Source organism: Hemiscyllium ocellatum, chromosome 29 (assembly GCF_020745735.1).
Source record: "Hemiscyllium ocellatum isolate sHemOce1 chromosome 29, sHemOce1.pat.X.cur, whole genome shotgun sequence".
Classification (NCBI taxonomy): Eukaryota; Metazoa; Chordata; class Chondrichthyes; order Orectolobiformes; family Hemiscylliidae; genus Hemiscyllium; species Hemiscyllium ocellatum.
The window spans coordinates 24,772,188-24,793,242 of NC_083429.1; the positions used below are offsets into that span (position 1 = coordinate 24,772,188).

Sequence of the window (21,055 nt, forward strand, 5' to 3'; positions counted from 1 at the left end):
GGTATTAGTCTAGCAAACCTTTTTTGCACTCTAGCCAGCGTCTCTATATCTGTTCTAAAATATGGATATTAGAACATGTTCACTGCACTCTAGGCATGATCTAAAGCAGGCTGTAAAATCAAAGTTATATTAAATTTGTTTAAGACTGAAAACAAAAAGTGCTGGAGATCACAGTGGGTCAGGCAGCATCCATGGACAGAAAGCAAGCTAACACTGTGAGTCTAGATGGCTCTTGACAGCTGACATGAACCATGCTCCTTTTAAAGTTTGTCCCGCTAGCTATTGCTTTGTTTGCTTGTAATGACCTTATTAACTTGTATTGTTACCTGTGTGTTATGTATGTGTCCCCAGATCCCTCTGCTCATCTATTCCATATATCATTCGTTTATTTTCCAAGGACTGTGTTGCCAGTTCATTCCTACCAAAATGTGCCTCTTCACACACATCTATTATTGAAATTAATTTGCATTTGCACATCTGTTCTGGAAGGTTATATCTTATCACAGCCCTCCATTGTACAAATCTAGCCCCCAAATTTAGTGGATGCCTTCAGATTGTACTTCTGATGCCAAAAGCAAGTTGTTTGTCAACATTGTCACCAACAGCTGTAAGTGGAGCAGCTTTTGTCAACCTGAATCACTACCTTTTTAAACTCTGTGGGATGTTTCCATCTCCAAGTCCAGAAATCTCTCATTGTTTTGAAGTGGATGTGAGAGTATTATTGAATATGTCCTGAGAGTCCTGTTGTGGAATGATGTGTCCAAACTGTGCTTTGCTAATTAGCCAGAAATGAAGCAACCATTGCCTGAACCAGTTCCGTAGCTTTCAGGGATGAAGGATGTCTGGAGTTGTCATAAAGCCACAGGAAATCTGATCCCAGTCAAACATTTTCTCGTGTGAAAAATAAAACAACATATCGCAGAAAATTTGGATCTGAATTGGTAACAGCAGTATCTTCTGTTCCAGATTAACTCAGTGTCTCAAAGTTCTGACCTTCTTTATCCATTGATTTAAACTTTAAGCTTCCATTGCTAAATTAAAATAGTACTTTATGATTTATGTCATCTCCTGGTGCCTTTTTAAAAAATCTGTGATCTTGTGTCTGCTTTAAAAACACAATCTTTATAACTCAGCTGCGATAGAAACACAGAAAATAGGTGCTGGAGTAGGCCATTCAGCCCTTTGAGCCTGCAACAACATTCAATACGATAATGGCAATCTCAGCACCCCACACCCACTTTCTCCCCATAACCCTTGGTCCCTTTAGCTACAAGGGCCATGTCCAGCTCCCTCTTGAGTATATCTAATGAACTGGCTCCAACAGCTTCCTGTGGGAGAAAATTCCACAGGACCACATCTCTGAGTGAAGAAATCCTTCCTCATCTCAGCTTACTCCTTATTCTTAGACTCTGCTCACTAGTTCTGGACCTCCCCAACATCAGGAATATTCTTCCGACATGTAGCCTGTCCAGTCCCATCAGGATTTTGTATGTTTCTGAGATTCTAACCCTCCCCCCAATCCCATTCTTCTAAATTTCATTGAGTACATGCCCAGTTGATCCAGCCTTTCCTCATATGTCAATCCTGCCGTCGCGGGAATCAGTCTGGTGAACCTTCAATGGACTCCCTCAATAGCAAGAATGTCCGTTCCTCAGACTAGGAGACAAAAACTGCACATGCTTGGTGGAGTCTCATCAAAGCTCTTTATAACAGCAGCAAGACATCCCTGTTCCTACACTCAAATCCTCTCGCTAATAAGGCCAGCATCCCATTAGCATTCTTCACCACCTCCTATATCTACATGCCAACCTTCAGTGACTGTTCCACCATGACACCGAGGTACTGTTGCACCTCACCTTTTCCTAAACTGCCACCATTCAGATAATAATCTGCCTTCCTGTTCTTGCCATTAGGTGAATAAACTCTCATTTATCCACACTATATAGCATTTTCCAAGTGTTTGCCCATTTAGCTAGCCCGTCCAAGTCATCCTGTTTGCTTCTTTGTGAAAGGTTTCCAGAGCTTGTTAACCATACCCTTCAAAGCACACTGTTTTTTGATCCTTCACTCATTTCGACTCTTCTTTTCCTCCGCTTAAGCAGACATCTGGAGTGTTCCTGTTGGATTCCCTATTTTATAATGAAGTTAGTATCTGAAAGTGTTAACTGACATCATGAGATAAGCTGCACCGATTAAAATATAAAGATTTCTTCTTGGGCGGACCGATCTAGCATTCAAGTGTGTGTTTGTGTCTTTCCATGTTCCAGTTTCAAAGTTGCTTTTCCTGGTGCTAAGTTCATTTAGCTAACAGTGAACTCACTATTAATTGTTTGGTGTGGTTTCTGGTCCTTAGGTCAATGCTGGGTGGTCCATCCAGTTTAATTCCTTTGTTAAGACTTCATAGCATTTTGATATAAGTGAGTGGATTGCTGGACCATTCCAGAGGTCAGTTAGAAGTCAATCACATTGCTGTGGGTCCAGAGTAGTCACATGCAGACCAGACCAGGTAAGAATGGCAGATTTCCAACCCTAAAAGACACCGATGATCCAGTTTTTTTTTAACAACAATGGTCACACGGTTGTGTTTAGGCTAGCTTTCAATTCAAACTATTTATTGAATTCATATTTCAGCTTCCACATTGAGATACAGACCCATTTCCCTTGAACATTAAGCTGAGATTCAGAATGAGCAGTTTGCCATTGACATTCACTTTTCTCTGTCAGGACCACATGGCTCCTGACAACATTACAGCTTTGGTCCATATATGGTCAAAAGTACTGAACTCCAGAGGTTAGAGTGACTGCCCTTGACATCAAGGCAGCATATGGCCAACATAGCATCAAGGAACCTGAGCAAAACTGGAGTCAGTGTATGGCAGAGAAAACTCTTGTATTGTTTAGAGTCGTACCTGGCACTACAGAAGATATTTTTAATTGCAGGAGGTCAGTAATCCAAGCTCCAGAACATTTCTGCCAGGGTTTCTCTGGGTAGTGTCTAGGCACAACCATCTCCAGCTGCTTCAGCAAAGACCTTTCCTCCATTGTAACGTTAGGAGTGGGGGATGTTCAATGGTGCTGAACATTTGTACATTTACCACTTCTTAGATATTGAAACAACCTGTGTTTATATGCAGCAAGATCTGGAGTATATCCAGGCTTGGCTTGCTCACTATACACCTCTCCAGAGCAATTCGCGATGGGCAGTAGATGCTGATTTGGCCAGCAACATACTCATCCCACAACTGAATGAAATAACAACCACTAAGTTGAGCCTGATGTCTCATATAAGAGACATTTATGTTTCTCAGATGTAAAGTAAGTAGCTACTATGAACTTTATAATACAACTTTACTGTTAACAAGATTGTGCAAAACTTCTGAATATTTGGTATGAGCATCCTTCCCCATTTGGATTCATTAACTCAGACTAATACCAAAAAGGAAGATTAATGGCATTAAACTACACAAGTTGATGGTTCACATATAGCTGTATTATACTAGCTGCACTGGCATCCAAAATAGTATCAAGTCTCCATCTAAAGTTAGAATATTCTTTCAGCCTACAGGGTCATCATTAGATACATGCAGTAGACACTGAAGACCCAATTTCTGGCTAACAGATTCAAACCTACAGTGTCTTCCTCAAACTCAACTGTGCAGTTTTTGTGCAGATTGAATGCATGAAATTTGTTGCTGTTCATTGATATTTCACTTAAATGTGAAAACCTGTTGAGTGAATTCAGTATGGTGCTGACAGTGCTCCTGACGGTTGGTATATCAGGGAGTAAAGCATAATTCAATTTCTCAACACTATCAGTAACTCCAAAAACAATAGCCTGCAATTAGAAAGCTCCCTTTTCATATTAAAAATTGCATCATCTAAGAGTTATAAAGCAAAGCTTGACACCAATCCACTTCAGGTGAAATTAGGGCAGATGATCAAAAAAACAGGTTACATGAAATGTCTTAAAGCAGGAAAAAGTGAAGAATGGTTTAAGAAGTAAATTCCAGTATTTATGGTGGGACCTATAAGGGAGCATTTTAAATCAGGAACGCTCAACAGAGGAATTAGATTTAGTGTAGGAATCTCTGAAGTGAGAGCTAGGGATTCCAGACAGAGAAAAAGGAATGCCAGGGAGGGATTTTGAAACAATTTTGAGAATTTTAAATAGAGGCATTATTTAATATGGAGCCAGTGTTGGCCAGCACACATGTGGCAATGGTGCTCGGATCAAAACAGCAGGGGCTTGGATAACCTAAGGTTTGCAGCCAGTAAATATGGGAGGCTGGTGAAGGAGTACATTAGAATAGTGAGTTTTAGAGGTAATGAAGGTGTGGGTCAGGGTTTCCCCAGATATGACACAGGATGAAAAAGTCAGCCACACTGAATTCAGTATCAGATAAAAGCAAAATTCACAGCTATTGAGGCTGAGGGTGACCTTATAGAGGGGCATGGATAAATAGACAAAGTCTTTTCCTTGGGGTTGGGGAGTCCAGAACTAAAGGGCATAGATTTAGGGTGAGAGGGGAAAGGTATAAAAGAGACCCAAGGGGCAACTGTTTCACGCAGAGGGTAGTACATGCATGGAATGAGCTGCCAGAGGATGTGGTGGAGGCTGGTACAATTGCAAAATTTAAGAGGTATTTGGATGGGTATATGAATAGGAAGGGTTTGGAGGGATATGGGCCGGGTGCTGGCAGGTGGGACTAGACTGGGTTGGGCTATCTGGTCAGCATGGACAGGCTGGACTGAAGGGTCTGTTTCATCAGGAATTCCTGATGAAGGGCTTATGCCCGAAACGTCGAATCTCCTGTTCCTTGGATGCTGCCTGGTGTGCTGCGCTTTTCCAGCAACACATTTTCAGCTCTGATACTCCAACATCTGCAGACCTCACTTTCTCCTCGTACATCTCTATGACTCTATATGAAATAGGAAGTGCTGGATCAACTTAGCAAGTCCTGGGCCTCCTCCATCACCACTCCCTTATCACCCGATGCCTGGAGGAAGAACGCCTCATCTACCACTTTGGGACCCTCCAACTCACAGCATCAATGTGGATTTCACCAGTTTCCTCATTTCCTCTCCCCCCACCTTACCCCAGTTCCAATCTACCAGCTCCATACCGTCCTCATGACCCATTCCATCTGTCTATCTTCCTTCCCACCTATCTGCTCCACTCTCCCCTCTGTCCTATCACCTTTCCCCCTACCTCCATCCACCTATTGCACTTTCAGCTACCTTCCCTCCCAGCCCCCCCTGCACCACCCCACCCCCCACCCGCGCCCACCCCCCCCCCCCCCCAACTTATCTGTCCACCCCCGAGGCTCCCAGTCTCATTCCTGAAGAGCTTTTGCCTGAAACATTGATTTTTATGCTCCTCGGATGCTGTCTGACCTGCTATGCTTTTCCAACACCACACTCTCGACTCAGCAAGTCAAGCGACATTAATGGAAAGAATAATAACGGAAATGTTCTGAGTCTGAAATGACTTCCAAACAGTATCCGTATGTTGTCTTTCAGCATTGGTAAAGAAACCAAACAAACTTCATGTCAATGATATGGTTGCTCGGTATATGACACAGCATAACATGAATTTCAGTATAATTAACTCAGAATTAGTACACAATGTCAGCAGTCAACGCAAGTAATTGATTGTAAATAATTCTATACAAGTTTTATATAGCTTAATATTACAATCTCAGTGTAATTCTAAATGTGTATAAGTGATTTGTTATCAAACTTAAAATACTGAAGAGTTTTCTTGATGCTCTTAATACAGGGGGTGAAACTGCAATTCCGCAGTTTTTCTGACTATCCAGTAATGGATCAGCAGCTCAATTTACACTGACTCACTTCTCTGGAAGAACAACTCGGGGTGGAAATTGTGTGTGTGGGGGTGGGTGGTGGGCTTTGGGTGTGAGATAGCATGTGACCAATTTGCAGCAACCACCAAAGGCCAATCATACTCATTTTATCGGGTCCTGTCTCCTGATTTGAGAGATCTTACTGTACATTAATTGGCTGCCATGGTTCCTACATTGCAACAGCAATTAGTCTTCAAGAAGTACTTCATTGTCTGGAACATGTAATGTCATATCCTGAGGTCCTGGAAGGTTAAGTAACTCAGCAATAACATAACCCAGTATAACTAATCCATGAGAAACAAGTCTGGATCAGTCACTCAGTAAAAGTAATCCAGTATTAACAATTCAAAGGAAGCGACTGTACTCAGTCTAGGAAATTCAGTACAAATGTTATGGATTTGAGTAAGCTTAATCATAGTGTTTAGTAGCATTTAGTATTTAAAGGGCAGATATCCGGATGTAGGAATCTGTGGAACATCCTTTCTTTTTAAAACACTTTGTTCAAACATTGCAATAGTGCAGGTCATATTACTGTAGAATTGCTTGCCAATCGAATCAGTTATAAGATAAAGACATTGTACTGATGGAACTATTTGTACAATACTTAGTGCTCTTCGGAGGGTTGGTGTGGACTTGTTGGGCCAAAGGGCCTCTTTCCACATTGTAAGTAATCTAATCTAATGCACTACTCATACTAACATGCAAACCACATTTAGATATCATAATGTCATAAGGATCAGTGCTGGAGTCTCAAATATTCCCCATTTATATTAATGGCATTGATGAAATGACAGAATACATGGCTGCTAAATTTGTTGATGATACAGATAGGTAGGAGAGTGAGTTATGATGAGGACACAAAATTGCCAAAGGAAGTGGATACATTATATCAGTGGTCAAAACAAAATGTCAGAGTACAAGGTAGAAAAACTATCTATTCATTTTGACAGGAAGAACAGAAAAACAGTATGTTATTTAAATTTAAAGAGATTTCTGAACTCGGCAGTATGGAGGAATTTGGGTGTCTTGGCCCATGAATCAGCAAAAATAGTATGTGGATCCAACAAGTGGATATTAAAGGAAGAAAATAGAACGCTGCCCTTTACTGCAAGGGGGTAGTGAATTTCTGCAATTTGCTTCCAGAGAGTATAGTGGGGGCAGGATCACTGAATATTTTTATGTAATGGCAGACAAATTCTTGACTAACCAGGAAGCCAAAGGTTATTGAGGGCAAACAGAAATATGGACCTCAAGCCACAATTAGATCAGCCATAACCTTATGAATGGTGAAATAGACTTGAGGGGCTGAATGGCCTACTCCTTCCCCTTATTTGTTTGTATGCCCCACACACACATGTGACCTTGACTCACGTACATTCATACACTAAGGAAATACATTCACACTGATGTATGCTTGCCCACTGGGATACTCTCAGAGTTATTCTCTGTCACATTTGTCGCTGACAGGCTCAGAGCCTATTATGGGAGAGACAGTCTGCTACTGGAGGCAGAAAGAAGGTGCTCAGCAAGGCTGCTCAGACTGAAATGGGTGGGGGTGAAAAGTGAGGTTGGCGAGCCAAAAGGCCAAGCCTGAGTGGGTATTGGAAACCAGGCTGGCAAGTCAACATGCTTGGGATGGAAGGAAGGCTGTAAGGAGGAAGAAGAACTGCAAAGGGGAGCAATGGACTGGAAAGGAGGGAGAGTTGTTTTAAACTTTTTAATAAAGGAATACTTGGACAACTGGAATATCTTGAAATCACTCAGGCTCCTCCCAAATGAATATGGGATCGATTTGTAAAAGCTCAGGAGTTACTAAATGGGGAAAATTATAGTAGATATTATTGTAGTGAGTTACAGACACATTCTTCAACACGCAGAACACCATCTCCCTAAACACGGTTTCCACTGGTGATGTCGCCAATAAACAATGGTAATTGAAGAATTCCAATTCCTGAAGAAGGGCTCATGCCCGAAACGTCGACTCTCCTGCTCCTTGGATGCTATCTGACCTGCTGCGCTTTTCCAGCAACACATTTTCAAATCAGTAATTGAACACTGTGCCAAATTGAATAAATACTGAACAAATTAAATGAATATATCATGAGTTTCAAATATCGGCGATCATGTAGAGCAGTGACTGTTCAATTACCATTGTTTATTAACAATGTCACCAGTGGAAACCATATTTAGGGAGATGGCTTTTTGAGTTTAGAAAATGTGTCAGTAACTTAAAACACACTTTGTTGCTTTCTTACACCTGGTGCCTTTTGCTAATTTAAATATTGTAGTCTCTAGGAAAGTAGCATCTTTCTTGTACTGTGGCTTTAAGTTTAATAGAGCAGTGATGCTTATTATCTATATTGGTAAATTCTTCTAATTCTGCTGTGCAAGTCCAAATAATCTACAAATCAAAAGGAAATACAGAAAACAATCTTACTACATGACAAAATACACCCACCAGGAATTAATGTGAATAAAATAGGAGCCCTTATGAAATATTCATGCAAGGCCTTTGAAAAATATTTTGCCCCATCTTTTGATTTCTCCAGAATAATGGAAAACGAGGGAAGGTTTATTGACATGAATAAAATTTATGGCGGGTTGAACTAAAGTGAATATTAAGGACCTATTTCTATTATCCGAGAGGTCAATAACTAAGGGGCGTGTATTTTTTAAAAGGATGATGGAGAGATCAGAGGGAATTGACAAAAGCTCTTTTTATTTAACCCCACAGGATGGTGGGGAATCTCGGTCTCACTGCCTGAAAAGAAACAAACACATTTGTTCTATGTTAAAAAATAGTGTGCACTTGATGTATCATAAGCTCAAGAGCTGGAAGTTGGGATTAGACTGGATAACTCTTTTCAGCTGGCAAGGACAAGATGGGCCAATTGGTCTCCACTGTGCCATATTTCAAAACATTGATATATGTGTACATTTATGCAAATACGTTTATGGTGACACACGTTCATACTCACCATTCACACTGAACTCAAACTTACTATGACACTCAGACTGATACACACAGCAGAGAATCTGCAAAGGAACAAAGGCATTTTTGTTTTGCTTCTTTAAAATGTTTAATTCTTTAAAAAAATTATAGTCTTCAGGTTAGAGAAAACCAGAATATTTTTGGTCAGGTCTAACAATAACATTATTTTTGGTACAATTTGACTTTACACTGGAAATGAAAAACAGAAAACACGAAAACGCTTTCAACTGTTTGAGAGGGAGTGTGATTGCTTATGAAATCCTTGCGCGTTGATCAATCCTACCATTGGGTTTTTGGGCTTTCTTATTCATAACTCTGTCAGGCCCATAGTTCTACAAAATGTCATTTCTCGAGCTTATTCATTTTGACTTTACCTCTGTAAATCAGCAAACACGCTGGTCGTTAATGTCCTATAACCAAAGCTTTGAGACAACATCACGTTGTGTTTGCTAAGCATCTCCGGTCTTTATGTCACTATTCCCTCTGCATGTCACATGACCCCATATACTGTACCACCACAAATAACGCAACTCTGCCCCTACAAATATCTTACAGTCACTTCCTATTGTACATAGTTGTGTTGGATTAAAGACAGTTTCGGAGCTCTTGAGATGCGTGCATGCTTATCAATACTCTGGAACTATATCAGGATTACAACCAGACACCTATGTATGTTATGAGATTCCTGCTACCTTCTCTTATGGAGACCAAGTAGAACAGGCACAATGGAGAATGGCTAATGATAATGAAATAATGTCTGTCCAAACTGTTATCTCGAAGGATTTTCTTTGACTTCCTTTGTGAGCTGTATGATTGTGTATTTCTGGAACGCAATCCTTGCTTGTAAGGAACACAGGCTGGAGATTGAACTGCAATTGGAGACTGGAGGACAATGTGATAGTCCAATTGTGAATATCACTCCCTGCTCAAAGTATGGGCTTTCCAATATGCTAATTTTTATGCCTAAAGGTGAAGGATATTTTAAAATTTTGCAGCTCTCTCTAGATATGTAATTCAAAAGCCCACCCGAGCACTTTGATTTCCTTAAATTCTTTCTTCGCATGAAGCCTTGAACACATTGGTATGTTTTTTACAGGCATCAAAACGCTCTCCAGACATAGAGATGAGAGGTCTCAGGCCAATCTAAACCCTATCTGTCCTACTTCAAATTCATGCATCTCACCCTTCTCAGCTCTCAAGTGATCCAGTCTGCAATTAGCCTACGCCAGGACACAGCAGCAATATCAATGTTCTGTCTGACCTCAGTTTAACCCTGGACAATTCACTAACTATTTGAAACATGGTGGGAAACAGAAGGCTTTCCTATTGTTACACTCATCGTCTTCCTTAAATGTGCACTCGCGTTATTTGATACATTACTGGTCATTATTAAAAATGAACCAAAGAAGCAGAACACCCTAATAGAGGACAGGAACCAATTCAGAGAAATATAAAAACTTGAAACGGGCCTAAGTAATACCCGAAAATGACTCATTTGACAGATTAGAGGACTCGACATAGAGATCCATACACTGAAGAACAGGCTGAAATCTCTGACACAAGATTTCTGGAGCCATTCCACAGCCTAGCCATGTTTCTGTTCACTAGGGGAGATCATTAAGTTGACCATAAAATGGCAGTCTTTACCATGGTGTCTGATATCCTGATGAGCAACAGGAGAATCAAATTTCAAAACCTACCTCTGTAATTTTGCCACCACCACCTTTCATTTAAGATGTGAGGAAATTTAATATACAATGGACAAACCTCCACTTGAATCACATCTCCAACTTTTCAGATTTTCAGGTAGTTTCCCTCCATATACATGTATCTATATATCTCTAGATAAATAACCACTCATATTTTATCTAATGAACATTTGTATGAAATGTTTTTAATACAACAAAATATCAGGCTACATTCAATCTCATTAAAACTTTATACCAGCAGCCACCCTTCCATCATGCCTTCTCTTCAAAACAGAACATTTCTCACAGATTGGGCACTAACTAACGGCTTGTTCCAACGCATATTCACTTCAGTATTGCAGTCCGCTATCGAAACATCATCTCGGTGCACAGACAGTAACATTCATAAGACATACAGGCAGCGGTTACTCTATCCAATCAGAGGAAGCACAGTAATATTTTCCAATATGGCTGCCCTGCGGCCTAGTGGATCTGATGGGCAGATCCTGAATGCGTTGTGCTTGTGTTTACAGAGTGCAAATATATATACTTTTTTAGTTCAGTCTGTTAGACGCATACTTGCTATTGAAAAAGATTGGCACATTCAGACAATAACCTTTATAATATCCAACTTTTTTTATCATTTATAAATACGTTCACCAGAAGGCCAGGAAATGCTTAGAAACAAATGAAAACAGAATTATTCCCAATTATTTACAAAGTTAACATGAATTTTCCTGATGCCCAGCGACATGTCATAAATTAAATGTAAAACTTTTCCATTTTTTGAAATTTTAATCTTTTCGTACAAGGCAAATCATCTGTACAAGGCTGAGTGAAAGGGGAGTGGGTGGTGCCTCTGTTAGAGGCCTCACCTACTGCCTGGTTCTTCTCCACATTCCTGTCTTCAGTTCATCTCTTCTCCTGCAAATGCCAAACACACAATGTTAGTATTGAATACCAAAGGAATCCAACAATGCAGAATGCTACTGAACCTAGAAGAGAGTAGATTCAATGACCAAGTGTAGAAGATTAACAGTTGAGCTTATTGAATGTATGCAAAAAGTACAAGGGCTTGATAGTTTGTTTCAATCTACCCTGTTTCCTTTCTTTGCTTAATATACGCTTAAAATTGGAATTTGGTTAGCTGTGAGTACTTTCTCACTTCAACGGTAACCAATAGAGTCCTTCCTTTTGAAAGACCCCAATCCATTCCACAGTAACCTCCAGTATTCCTGCCATTCCCAAATCATATTCTTCTGCAAATGCAGGAAATGCAACACTTGCACCATCATACAGGACACCAGGCACTCCTCATAAGTGTATCAGTTTCTTATTTGTATATTACACCCAGTCCTTGTCTTCCACAGGGGATAGGGGCATGGACCTCCTGCCAATCATAAAATGTGGATAATGTCCTCTGTACGAGGAAGGACAGTTTATTGAGGACAATAGGGGAAAATGATGGCATTTGGCTATCAGTGAATAATGAAAAGCGGGTGGACACTGTATTTACTGTTCATGAGCTTCACCTACATTAGGATATCCAATGCAAATTGGGCCATTGCTTTGCAGATTCAGTCTGTAAAGCTGACCCTGAGCTTCAAGGCACCTTTCATTTACATTCTATGCCTCCTTCCATGCTGACCACCTTTGGCCTCCTAAACGTTCCAATGAAGCTCAATTTAAGCTCTGAGGAGCAACACATCATCTGACGAGTAGATACTGTCCTGCCTTTCAGATTCAACGTTGAGTTCAACAATTTGAGAAGTGCTGCTCTATTCCCATCTTGTTTGTTTTAGACAGGCACCAATATTTTATTGTTGCCATTTACATCTCCTCTAGGACCTGTATTTTATTACTTTCTTGTTCCTTACTGTCACCTTTAGCCATGTACCATCATCCCTTTCATCATTTAATCTCTCCTAAGTAGGCTTTCCACCTAATGATGGACCTTCCCTCTGGGTGCCCCTGCACATCTCTGCCCCTCCACCTGATTAAAATTGGTTACCTACTGAATGGTGTCCAACCCTGATGAAAGGCCATCCATTTCTTTCCACAGATCCTGCCTATCGAGCACTCTCAGCACTTTCTGCTTCTATTTCACAGACCTTTTAATCCACATTCAATTGGTAAGGCTTCCTTCAGCTGATGTATGGGCTGGGAACAATGGGTATAATATCAGAGTTTTCTTATTTGAATTGTAGCCATCGATTAAACATTCATCTAACTGGGTAAGAATGGACTTCAACTTTTGAACTTCTGAGTCAATCAATTTTGTGGCTGTCACTCCCCAGTGAACTGTTATTATATTGAGGAGAACAGATTGACAATTCGTCAGGCACAGCCCAGTACTCACCACACAGTACTTCCTCCATGGCCCTTTCACCACCCCCAGTCCACAAAGCTACCAGACTTGACGCACAGCTTCTGGGAGATGGTTACTGTCATTGGATCCCCCTGACACCTGCTCAGAAACCACGAACCCTGCTTCTTGGCTGGAGGGGGGAGGGGATGTGATTACAGGCTTAAACAAATCCTTTAAAGATGCCTGCTATGCACGGCAAAAATAAAATTTTGTTAAAGCAACAGTTTCCCATGGGAGACCCAAAAAATGGGAACAGGTTTCCTTAGGGTCATTAGGCGATCGAGTTGCACAATCTCTGATATTTGATTCCGTTTCACATTTTTCTAATATTCTGACCTCAGGCAGCACAGAAAAAATGCAGACATAGCACACACTTTGAAGTCTATCCTTACGTATGTAATTCATATATTAAAAGCATGTTCAATTCATTAGACTTCAAGATAGCTTAATACAATCTCTTCCCCTGTAGGGTATGAACTGTCTGTAAAGAAATGGGAGACATTTATCATACATAGATGCTACAGGGTTCAAACAGAATAGAATATAACAAGCTGGATATTTTTAGAGAAAGTGAGTAAATTAATATAAAATAATTACTCAAGTAATTATGATTGACTGTTGTGTTGGGCAAGTTTTTAAAAAATAATATTTTGACAGAGAATCCTGCTATTTATCAATGAGGCCCAGAAGGCTACAAAGGCTAGATACTAACAATGGCAAAAAATCATTAATGGTAAACAGGTCTGAACATAAAGACACTGCCTGGGGTTTCAGGAGCCTTGTAAGTGAGCAACATTCATTTAAGTTTATTCTAGTTTACAGGTCCTGTCACCAGCATCTACATGTGATCTAACAGTTGTCAAAGTTACGCCGAACAACCTTGTCTAAAAAGTTTCAATAGGACTTTGGATGATTTGGCTAATCTGCAGCAGTTTATGTTACTAATAGAAAAAAAGAGTAATCGTCTGCTAGTGCCTGGTGAATTAGTGATCAATTGCATGCACGTAACTGAGAAATTTCGATTGACATGACGTCTTGAGAAAACCTGTGAGATCATTCCAGTACATGCACAGAAAACAAGATTAGGATTAGTTACCTCGCCTGGGGGAAAATGAACTAAATTCCCTGATTTGGAGATTAAGCTATCAACGCTCCTAAATTCTATAGCCAATTGCAACCTGTCACCACAAGATGGGTTCTGCTGTGACATTTTGAAAAATTTATTTTTATGACTTGGCAAAGTTGGAAAGTCGATGTCAGTCGCCCCAACTTCTCCTTGAGTTATTATAGTTCGTGTGGTGAATGTGCTCCCATGACCATCACCTTTATTTTAGATTAGACTTACAGTGTGGAAACAGGCCCTTCGGCCCAACAAGTCCACACCGACCCGCCGAAGCGCAACCCACCCATACTCCTACATTTACCCCTTACCTAACACTACGGGCAATTTATCATGGCCAATTCACCTGACCTGCACATCTTTGGACTGTAGGAGGAAACCGGAGCACCCAGCGGAAACCCACGCAGACACGGGGAGAACGTGCAAACTCCACACTAGGGACAGATGGTCATGGTGTTTCTAGCCAACTAGTCACTTAATGCCATGACCAGCTATCCCTAGTAGCTGTGTACATAGATGGCAAGGACCACAAAATTGACTGGGACAACACAACAATAATAGGACAAGCTAAACAGGGGACACCCAGAGAATTTCTAGAATCAAGGCACTTACCCACGGACCCCATCAACAAGCACATAGACCTAGACCCAATGTACCGGAGACTGCAACTAACAACTGGAACTGGCTACTGGAAGCAGCAGGAACAGAACCAAATAAATTCCAGAAGACACAGTACAGCAGCGCTTCACAAAAGACTTCAAAACACTGAAGATGGCACCGAGACAGGAGACAAAACATTGGCAAATCAACTTCCCAGCTCAGTGAACATACTCATAACCACGCGTTTCCATACATTTGTAATTCAAAGCTATGAATGGCACTGGCTAAAGCTCCAAATTTCTTTCCATCACACCAGAAATTTATCCCATTCTTACCACCTGACATTGGCAAGTATTGGAAAGATTTAATTATCCTGTTCAACTGTACTAGGAATGCACCTTCCTTTACCATGAAGTACTAGAGCTGGATTTAAACTTGGAGCTTCTCTGGTTCCGAGACATGGATGCTATCAACTCCACCACAAGACCACCTCCTCCTCATATAAAAGAGTCAGAGATTGACCTGCTGATGATGAAGCAGCTGAGGGAATCTTTACATCAGTATGAGATTAGAATTAAAGCCAATAATGCTTTGGCCCCAGTGGCTTCCCATCATTTTCGGGTGCTGATGTCACACTGGAGGGAGTTGATATAAACAAACCTCTGCACTGCATGCTGCCAAATGAACATCATGAAGTTACAGTACTCTTGTCTTAAAGGACATGGACCTTGAGCTTCTGGTTCTCATTGTGATTCTCAACTTATTTGGATGAGACAATAAACAGAAACTTTGTTTTGCCCTCTTCAGCAGCCCTTGGCAGTATTTCAGACAAAAACTACTGGGTTCTACTTGCACTTGCCCTGGAGGTATGTTATAACACACCAAAGAGGCTTTCTTTCTCAGAGAGGGAGAGAGGGAGAGAGAGAGAGAGAGAGAGAGAGAGAGAGAGAGAGAGCGCACATACGTGTATTGGTACTTTCACAGAAGTGCTTATAACACCCAGCCAACTCTGAAGATTCCACTCCTAACGTAATATTTCAACTCATCCTTCTGCTTTTGCCGCACTCTATTTGCCTCCATGTCTTTGCAAGGTCAAACATATTTTACAATTGGAAACCTGTGAACGAGTCAACATCGGAGCCTCAGCTACTTCAAGATCTGATTATGACCTTAGCAAAATTCGTTAACTAAATGCTGACACCATCGCGTCTAGAAATTCCACCAAGCCCAAGAATAGGCCTGTAGCAGCCTGGTGCATGCTATGTGTGGCTGTTCCCTGGTTTCGGACAACTCATGAACTTGCTGAAGGGATCACATTACAATGCAGACAGCAGGCAGCCAACACTCTCTATGCTATGTACTAGCTGTACCCCTGTTAGATTGAGCAGAAATTGGGCTTCTTTCTGTTTTCATTTCAGATCACCAATATCTACAGCATTTTATTTGTACACGCACTGCAAGATACTTCATTATGATTCCTCCTCCCTACACTCTCATAATTGTTACAACTCCACTACTCTGAAACTCATTTTTTTTGGTTGAAAATCTCATAGCTAGATGACGGACAGGTGGGCAAAGGAGGATTGCTACATAGTGAAAAGTTGTGTGCTCCCCTCACACAACCCTATGGGCAGAAACCCCTCCATTTTATTTATTATTTTATGTAATGCAGACTTTACTGGAAAGGCCATCATTTATTGTGTATCCCCAACAGCTGAGTGGCTTGCTAGGTTATATCAGAGGGCAGTTAGGAATTACCAATTCATTGTGTGTAGAGAGTCAGATGTAGGCTGAACCTGGCAAAGTTGGTGAATTTTCTTCTCAAAAGGACATTAGTTAATCAGATGGATTGTTACAATATTCAATAGTTTCATGGTCAACATCACTGAGACAAAATTTCATTCTTTTTTAATCAGAGTTCAAATTCAGTTCATTCAGCGCTGAATTTGAACCCATGTCACAGAACAATAGCCTGGGCCTCTGGATGACTGGTCCAGTAACATTAGCTGTACACCATTGTCTCCTCTGTATTAGGTCACAGAGAGGTCAATACCTGGAGCTTAGTTCTCAGGTCAACGGTTGCAATACTATAGAATGCTTAATGATCTCTTCAGAGTTGGCAAGATAAAAAAAAATTCTTTGTTACTGTCTTACTGCACCTCCACTCTCTCAATTCACCATATTTCTTTTGCATATGACCTTTCACGATCTAACATGCACTGCAAGATACTTCATTATAACGTCTCCTCCCTACACTCTCACAATTGTTACAACTCCACTGCTCTGCAACTCATATCTTTTATGGCCAATAACTTTACTTTCTAACCATTCAACTCCAAGAGCATCCTCTATACATTTCACTAATACACTTTTTAATGTATTGTCAGAAAAAGTCCCAAACTATTTATGAAGACTGGTGCCAGAAGGAGGTGAGATCACCTGCACATTTCCAGCTTTTTGTAGGACAGTGTACTGTACTGATCATTGGAGGCAGGGGAATAGTCACAGAAACTTTCAGTAGCCAAAGTGGAGGAGAAGATGAGCAGAGTTTCTTTACAGAATAATCTCTTCTAGTCCCATCAGTAGGTGACCGTAGCTGATGTGTGACAAACTAAGGGAGGAACATGCCAATCTGCCTGAAGAAACATCATCATTTGATTTGAACCCAACTCACACCAACTACCTAAACAAACAGATGGAGAAGGGATTTGATTAATGTATCATCTGGTTGCCTGCTCTGGCAATGCAGCACTCTCACAGTAACTACACTGACAAGTGAGACTCCATTACCTATCCATGCTGGAGGTTTGCATTTTCAGATTCTGAGGAAAGAACACCACCTACTGAGTACAGTTCTTGTGGTGCAATGGTAGTGTCCTACCTCTGGGCCTGAACGCCTAGGTTCAAGTCCCCTCTGCCTCAGACACGTCTCATAACGTGTCTGATCACGTTGATTAAAACAACTACCACCCACTGAGCCAGGCTGAGAGATTTATCAAACCGGCCCAGGCTGTGTACGATAGCGATCCCCTTGAAACAATGATAGGGGATGTGTAACATGAAAAGATGTCCACAGGCAACAAAAACACTTGCACTTTGTTCCTTTTGATGGAAAAGAAAAATGTTTTCAGATCACAGATATAGTGCCCCACATCTGAAGCCCAGTCCATCTCTAGCTTAGTGTTTGGGAAGGGGAGCTGTTTGAATTGAAAAATGTGGAAAAGTGCAAGAAGTCAGAAAAGACCAAAGTCATTCTGGGTCAGGGTGCAACATCTGGAACAGCCAAGACTGTTTCCATTAGTGAGTGAAAACATGTCAGGTGGGAGGAACATTATGTGGTGCATAAATACTAGCAGAGACTTATTGGGCTGAATGGTGTTTCCAAGCTGGATGTAGTGTAATACTTGCACCCATACTACTCAACGGATAAAACAAAAGTTGTTTGCTGAGGGTTTAAAAAAATTACAGATCATCTGATAAAATTTGATTGGGGTTCATCTTGCTTAATACTATTTATTCCTGAGTGTTTTTGTTTCTATGTTGTTCACCCTGTCCTTCAATAAAGGCTAATGAAGCAATGTGTGTATTAGGCCATTCAAATTAGTGACCCTGCCAGTTACATTCAGGTTACCTGTTGCTAGATGTGGTGAATTGAGTGAAAGACTCTCTGACTATGAAACTCTTCTTCCTTGATAAATGTTGCAGATTTGTTTTGCTAATCTGATATACTGCATTACAACACTTTGGGATCTGGATTGAAATCCAGCAAGGCTGTTGGGATGTAATTCATCTTGCATGAGTTACCAGTTGGGAAATCGCAGACCAGTTTCAAATGGTAAGGGGCTACAGAACAAATACCCCCTCCAACCACAAACCGCCACCCATCCCCACAGATTTGACACACATTATGTCAGCAGCTGCAAGAATAGCTGGTGTGTACAATGGGAATGCCACAGGTGTAAAATCAGAGATCTCTTAATCAAAGCTGGGCCAAGAGTAATATAAAGGAAGAGCTTCCATTACTACAGTGTCTTTCTTGAGGCCAGGACATTGCATTGAAGCTGATGAAGGACTTTGTAGTGCAGTACTTGTGGAATATAAGGAGAAACAATGAGTCGACTCACAGTAAGACTCTGTAAACAGGAAAGGAATAAATGCTTATCCTAATTTGTTATAGTGATATTGGTTAAGAGATAAATATTGGCCAGGAAACTTCCTGTTCTAATAATAGAGCCATTATTCTTTTACACCTGCCATTTGGGAAGACAGGACCTCATCTGAGAGTCAGCACCACCAACAAAGCAGCACCCTTCCTGTATGGCATCAAAGTCGTAACCTAGATCATGTTATGTACCTGAGTCTGTAACATCAGAGGATGAAATCATGACTGTCGAAAAGAGATGTGAATGCTGCTGCTGGGTCAGTATGTAGAGCTAAGGCCAGAATGTAGAGCAGAAGTAACTTTGTTCATTAATTATTTGATTTAGGTTTCGATACACCACCAATGTCAGCAGAGGACAGAGGTCATGATGTACAGCTGCTGTTGCATCCTATATACAAAAAGTTACTCAACCATGAGCTGAGTCTCCACTTGGAAACCTTGCAAGACGTTAGGATGACTTTAAGAGCAAGTTCCGCTGATGAGGAGGTCATTCAACAAGTGGGGCCTCAGACTAATTGTAGATCTGATTGAGACAGGACATAGGTTAAATCTCGACTGAAGACTTTCCATTTTATTTTCTCCACAATGGCTTGTGGAAACAGTCTGTGGAGTTCCCATCTGAACAAAGCTCAGTCCCATCACAGCTCGACTGACAGCATTCCTGTGACAGATACACCGCTGGAATCTTCAGACGAGATGAAAGAGCCTTTGTGGAGGAGCCAAAAGACACAACAAAAGAGAAAAAATATTGAAAGGAATTGAGGCTGACGGTGGCCCTTTGCATAAGGTAAGGCTTGACAGGTCTGTGCAGGCCTTAGAGCCCAAAGCCATCTCACAAGCTGTTCTTTTCATTCCAGTGGCAGTTACATTAAGGGAGTATCAGGTAGATAAGGTGCAGGGCTGGGGGTTGCTCAGTGAATGTTAATACAGTGATTAGCTTTGTAATCTAAGACACATTATAGAGCTCTAAAGGACTTCGAACATCATTATCTGCAAATCCTTACCCTCCAGCAGGAGCTCTCTGGAAAGAATTTTCATCACCTCTGCAACAAACGCTAATTTAACTCTTAAAATACGATAGCTTGTAAAGCTATTTTTCAACACCTCATTCAGACACACTGCCTACATATATCTTTGTTCCCTTTCAAATGAAGATCTGTAATTCTAAAGACTAAGTTGCTATTTTCCAACATATTACTGCAGTCAAATGCAAAACTACAGAATAGGATAATATGACAATCAGAGCTGTACAGAGACAGTAACTGTTAGAACAACCCCAGCTCATACAAATATTTCTGTATCGACAAACTGACTCTGTGACATTGAAAGAATGCTGATTATATTTCAAAGTCAGGCTGCTAGAGACTTGCAGGTTTCAATGTCCCTATGTATCTGCTGTGCTTATCTTTCCAACTGGTGGGGGTTGTTGGTTTGAAAGGTGCTGTTTAGGGAGGCTTGATGAATTCCTGAATGTTTGATGCTTTGAGTCACCATATTGGACAGTAACTTCTCTCACCACAATTACTGAACAACACTGCTTCATCAAACAAGTACTATGTTTTAACTTATGTTAAACTTAAGTCATTTACAAGGATGTGATTGAACAATCCTTCTGCTAGTTTCATCCCTCATCAGGGAGATGGAAAAGGTTATTTCAGCTGGCTAGAAGTGCAGACCAATGAAGCTAAAAAAAAACTTACATTAGTCCAGAATCTTTCATATCTATAAGATATGTTAAAGTATGGTGCAGGCAAGGCATCACTTTTGAAGTACTATTACTGGTATATGGACATATGGGATATACAGTCCTGAAATTCCATAGGGATTTGTCTGTAACATGCTCTCTAAGAAATCTATGGGGGAATTTAGGCAAAACCTCTTTACTAGAAGTAAACACGCTACTACATGGGAGTAGCTAAGGCCAATAATATAAATGTGTTTAAGGAATAGCAAGAAAAATATTATGCTGATAGAGTTAAATGAGAAGAGATGTGAAGATGTTCACGTAGTGAATAAACACAGCAATGCATCAGTCACGCTTGTGACCATACAGCGCCTTTAACAAGGTTATGGTGTCCATGTTTTTTTCCTCAGAGAGGCCGTAAAAGACACAGAATCCCAAGAGTCTAAAGTGAAGGGTTTCAGAGCCAGTTTGATTATTGCGAACAGATACTGCCTCAGGCAAAAGGCTTTTAAGTTTTTAAAAAAACACTTGTATAATGAAAGGGGAGAGGTCAATTCTCCCAGCTCAGCTTTTCTCT

At 40.8% G+C, this 21,055-nt stretch overlaps 1 protein-coding gene across 3 annotated transcripts in view; it reads right to left on the reverse strand.

The window, feature by feature from the left end:
- Positions 1 to 8,935: 8,935 nt before the first annotated feature.
- robo3 (roundabout, axon guidance receptor, homolog 3 (Drosophila)) overlaps positions 8,936 to 21,055 on the reverse strand; it is a 312,623-nt gene continuing 300,503 nt past the window's right edge. For all 3 annotated transcript variants that reach the window (XM_060847034.1, XM_060847033.1, XM_060847032.1), the window contains one exon: positions 8,936 to 11,468. In XM_060847034.1, coding sequence (XP_060703017.1) covers positions 11,457 to 11,468 — 12 coding nt within the window. In that variant the 3' untranslated portion in view covers positions 8,936 to 11,456. The remainder of the gene's footprint in view (positions 11,469 to 21,055) is intronic.